Source organism: Procambarus clarkii, chromosome 81 (genome assembly GCF_040958095.1).
Source record: "Procambarus clarkii isolate CNS0578487 chromosome 81, FALCON_Pclarkii_2.0, whole genome shotgun sequence".
Lineage (NCBI taxonomy): Eukaryota > Metazoa > Arthropoda > Malacostraca > Decapoda > Cambaridae > Procambarus > Procambarus clarkii.
Window position 1 is genome coordinate 16,841,272 of NC_091230.1, and position 5,436 is coordinate 16,846,707.

The 5,436-nt window shown below is 44.6% G+C and overlaps 1 protein-coding gene across 1 annotated transcript in view; it reads right to left on the reverse strand.

Moving 5' to 3' along the window:
- Window positions 1-343, reverse strand: part of LOC123773088 (zwei Ig domain protein zig-8) — a 6,589-nt gene extending 6,246 nt beyond the window's left edge. The window contains exon 1 of the mRNA XM_045766581.2: window positions 1-343. This exon is cut by the window's left edge and continues 255 nt beyond it. Coding sequence (XP_045622537.2) covers window positions 1-288 — 288 coding nt within the window. The 5' untranslated portion in view covers window positions 289-343.
- Between the last annotated feature and the right edge of the window lie 5,093 nt (window positions 344-5,436).

Genomic DNA, 5,436 nt, shown 5'->3' on the forward strand with positions numbered 1-5,436 from the left:
CGGCGAGCGGTGCTTGGATGCGTGGTGTTCATCGTGTAGTGGACTCAGGTCCCATGAACCGAGCTGTATGGGACTCAGGTCCCATGACTCGCGCTGTTTCCGATGGAGCTTTAGGGGCGTCTGGTCCCAAGACTCGTGGTGGGTCTCTTGCTGGTGGAGGAGAGTCAGGTCCCAGGCGCCCTGCTGCTGCTGGTGCTGCTGCTGGCCAGGGATGGAAGTCACATCACTCTGCTGCTCGTAAGGAGTCTTGGCGTGTCCTTCTCTGGGAATAGTGGGTAGAGGTTCCATCTCCTGCGCTCCGCCTCCAACTGTAATTCAATAACAAAAATTATTATGGCACACTTGCAAGAAAATTTGTAGTTTACGCTTCTACACATACATAAGAAAACTTAAGTTAACAAATATAAAAATATAGAGATGAAAATCATACATTTGTATACTTTCAAATATATATATATATATATATATATATATATATATATATATATATATATATATATATATATATATATATATATATACATCCGCGTGTACTGTAGCCCCTGTGTATCCGCGTCTTTGAGAGCAACTGTGTCCTCGCAAGCGACACCTGGTGGTGCATCTGTGATATTTCCATCTTGCTCATATGTTCTCTGATGTTGAACATTTCAAATATGGTTTTGGCTTTTGCTATTCTTTCCGGGCGGGGGTTTCTCGCCTGAAGGGAGCGGCCGAGTTGGTTGTCTTCTCCGTGAAAATGAAGACGAATGCGTGAAGACGGTCGTGTTTTGTCTCCACTTCCTCGGGGCAGTTCTTGAAGCGTTGACCTTTTTCAAGATGGTAAATAGTTAGGTTGTTGCTTGGGAGTGTGGGTCAAGGCTCACCACATTATGGTGCGAGTATTACTACTAGTAAACACTATACTATCACTATACAAGCGTGGCCCAAACACGAACATGCTCATTGTATTGGTATATACGTACATACACCCGTTCATACATATGCCTGCAAACATACAACGAAATACACAGATTAACGCACATATAATTTCATGAATATAGGTATATGCAGACATACAACCAAACATACAGGTACAAGCACAAAAGGGTAAGATTAATAATTCTAACACGAATCTTCTCAATTTTTCTTACGTTCTTCTTCACTGTCGAGGGTAATTGATAAATGAACTCCAAAATTCTTCCTTTATTCCTGGTCTGACGCCTGAACGCGTTTCGTAATACTAATTACATTTTCAAAGACTTGGGTGAGTCTTTGAGAAAGTTTTGGATGAGGTGACAAAGATAAGACAGAACACGAATCAGTGGGTATAAATTGGATATGAAAACATAAGAATGGAAGTAACTGCAGAGGGCCTATTGGCCTATACATCCTCTTGCTGTTTCTATGTTGGTTCGGGGTCTTGAAGTGGGTAGAATATAGTTGTGCATTAATTGACTGTTGATTGCTGGTGTTGACTTTTTGATGTGTAGTGCCTCGCTGATGTAGTCTCCTGCTATCGCTGTATTTATCGATGATTTGATGATTAGCAGGAGACTCGATATCAGCGAGGCACTACACATCAAAAAGTCAACACCAGCAATCAACAGTCAATTAATGCACAACTATATTCTACCCACTTCAAGACCCCGAACCAACATAGAAACAGCAAGAGGATGTATGGGCCAATAGACCTTCTGCAGTTACTTCCATTCTTATGTTTTCATATCCAATTTATACCCATTGATTCGTGTTCTGGCTTTTGTCACCTCACCCAAAACTTTTGTACCATATCACCTCTCCCAAAACGATTATAAGTATGATGTATTTTATGTGAAAACCTAAGTCTTTGAAAATGTTATAAGCATTACGAAACGCATTCAGGCGTCAGACCGGATATAAAAGAATGAATTTTGAAGAGTTAATTTATCAATTACCCTCGATAGTGAAGAAGAACGTAAAAAAATTTGAGAAGATTCGTGTTAGAATTATTAATCTTACCCTTTCGGTCATATTCAGCAACATATGTTTACAAGAAAGACTGCTACTAAAACATACTAATATATATATATATATATATATATATATATATATATATATATATATATATATATATATATATATATATATATATATATATATATATATATATATATATATATATATATAACAAAATGAAGGCATATTTTTCCCGGAGGAATTAATAGGAAACCATTGATCATGTGGCGGCATTCAGCGTCTCCAGAGCTGAAGTTTGCCTGCAGGAACAAACAGGATAATATCTCAGCTGTTCCTTCTCCGGCTGTCAGCACCAACACGTAATTTATTTTGGGGAAGTTGGTGAGGTTGTTGTTGTTGGTGAGAGACTTCTCGGAGCTCCCTGGTACATAGGCCACTGTGTGTGTGTTGTGACGTGTGTGCCCGAGTGTGAGGTTTGTGTTACTTGTGTGTGTGTCTGTCGGCCTCGCTGTTTCGTGTGGACAACATAAAATGTATTCAGTAACGTAGTCAAGTTATTGTGTTTACCCTGACGCAGCTACGGCGGCGTGTGTGTACTCACCTAGTTGTGCTTACGGGAGATGAGCTCTGGCTCTTTGGTCCCGCCTCTCAACTGTCAATCAACTGACGTACAGATTCCTGAGCCTATTGGGCTCTATCATATCTACATTTGAAACTGTGTATGGAGTCAGCCTCCACCACATCACTTCCTAGTGCATTCCATTTACTAACTACTCTGATACTGAAAAAGTTCTTTCTAACGTCTCTGTGGCTCATGTGGGTACTCAGCTTCCACCTGTGTCCCCTTGTTCGCGTCCCTCCAGTGTTGAATAGTTTATCCTTGTCTACTCGGTCGATTCCCCTGAGGATTTTGTAGGTAGTGATTATGTCCCCCCTTACTCTTCTGTCTTCCAGTGTTGTAAGGTGCATTTCCCGCAGCCTTTCCTCATAACTCATGCCTCTTAGTTCTGGGACTAGTCTAGTGGCATACCTTTGAACTTTTTCCCAGCTTCGTCTTATGCTTGACAAGGTACGGGCTCCATGCTGGGGCCGCATACTCCAGGATTGGTCTTACATATGTGGTGTACAAGATTCTGAATGATTCCTTACACAGATTCCTGAACGCTATTCTGATGTTAGCCAGCCACGCATATGCCGCAGACGTTATTCTTTTTATGTAGGCTTCAGGAGACAGGTTTGGTATGATATCAACTCCTAGATCTTTCTCTCTGTCCGTTTCATTAAGTACTTCATCTCCTATTCTGTATCTTGTGTCTGGCCTTCTGTTTCCACCGCCTAGTTTCATTACTTTGCATTTACTCGGGTTTAACTTCAACAGCCATTTGTTGGACCATTCACTCTGTCTAGGTCATCTATGTGTGTGTGTGTGTGGGTGTCTGTGTTTGCATGCTTATGTATTCATAAATTTTCAAGTGTTTGCTCCTGCACGATCGAGCCTCAGCTCTTGGTTTTTGTAGATGTCGGGAGTCTCGTCCTACATGACTCATATCTGTATAAGTTGAAAAAGGAGTTGGTTTTTATAATATTTCGTCAATGACCTGTCATCTCTGTGCTACTCCTGGGCTGGAGAGTTACCCCCGTCTCACTGTACTCCTGTCTTTACCGTCAGTTCTGTCTTCTTTGGTAATTTGATTCGGTGTTGGGTCGGTCAACCTCTGGAGGGTTATTAAGACCACAACTTTTAATTTCATGCTTCTTGAGATGAGGTCTCCACGCAAGGGCTGCACACTTTTGGACAAGTCTCACGTAGGTAATACATTATTTTCTGAATGGATCCTCATCGAGGTTCCTCAAGGCTGTCCCAGTGTTTGCCAGCTTCTCTTATGCCGCTGATGTTATTATACTTATGTGTTCCTCTGGAATTGTATATGTTCTTTAGTATTATTATATAGTCACTTCAGCATGGTGGTTCACCGTTATTGTGCGTTTTCTTGCTGGTCTGTTGTCCTGCATCTCCTCACTTTACATTTTTTTATATCATGTTTCAGTAGCCGTCTCCCTGTCACTTCTCTAGCCTATATAGAGCCTCCAAGAGATCTCTGTCTTGTGCTGTCAAAACTCTCCTCAGTAATTTCGCGTCGTCTGCAAACATTAACATGCAGGAATAAACATGTCAAGAGCACAAGCAATACATACAGCTGACAGAATCATCGATCACAGCTCACGGCTCCTCGCATTATATGACTGGAAACTCAATATCAGGCCGGCAATTCAGGAAATAAAAATCTCATACCGAAATATCCTGACACAGTTGGATTAAAACCAGCATCAGACTGGAATGAATGTTACTGATAACAAGGAGAGCACGTTGGCAGCCTAGTGGAGTGGTGCTTCATCTGTGTGTCTGGCCCCCTGGGTCTGAGTGGTGCTTCATCTGTGTGTCTGGGTCCCTGGGTCTGTGAGTGGTGCTTCATCTGTGTATCTGGCTCCCTGGGTCTGTGAGTGGTGCTTCATCTGTGTATCTGGCTCCCTGGGTCTGTGAGTGGTGCTTCATCTGTGTATCTGGCTCCCTGGGTCTGTGAGTGGTGCTTCATCTGTGTGTCTGGCTCCCTGGGTCTGTGAGTGGTGCTTCATCTGTGTGTCTGGCTCCCTGGGTCTGTGAGTGGTGCTTCATCTGTGTGTCTGGCTCCCTGGGTCTGTGAGTGGTGCTTCATCTGTGTGTCTGGCTCCCTGGGTCTGTGAGTGGTGCTTCATCTGTGTGTCTGGCTCCCTGGGTCTGTGAGTGGTGCTTCATCTGTGTGTCTGGCTCCCTGGGTCTGTGAGTGGTGCTTCATCTGTGTGTCTGGCTCCCTGGGTCTGTGAGTGGTGCTTCATCTGTGTGTCTGGCTCCCTGGGTCTGTGAGTGGTGCTTCATCTGTGTGTCTGGCTCCCTGGGTCTGTGAGTGGTGCTTCATCTGTGTGTCTGGCTCCCTGGGTCTGTGAGTGGTGCTTCATCTGTGTGTCTGGCTCCCTGGGTCTGTGAGTGGTGCTTCATCTGTGTGTCTGGCTCCCTGGGTCTGTGAGTGGTGCTTCATCTGTGTGTCTGGCTCCCTGGGTCTGTGAGTGGTGCTTCATCTGTGTGTCTGGCTCCCTGGGTCTGTGAGTGGTGCTTCATCTGTGTGTCTGGCTCCCTGGGTCTGTGAGTGGTGCTTCATCTGTGTGTCTGGCTCCCTGGGTCTGTGAGTGGTGCTTCATCTGTGTGTCTGGCTCCCTGGGTCTGTGAGTGGTGCTTCATCTGTGTGTCTGGCTCCCTGGGTCTGTGAGTGGTGCTTCATCTGTGTGTCTGGCTCCCTGGGTCTGTGAGTGGTGCTTCATCTGTGTGTCTGGCTCCCTGGGTCTGTGAGTGGTGCTTCATCTGTGTGTCTGGCTCCCTGGGTCTGTGAGTGGTGCTTCATCTGTGTGTCTGGCTCCCTGGGTCTGTGAGTGGTGCTTCATCTGTGTGTCTGGCTCCCTGGGTCTGTG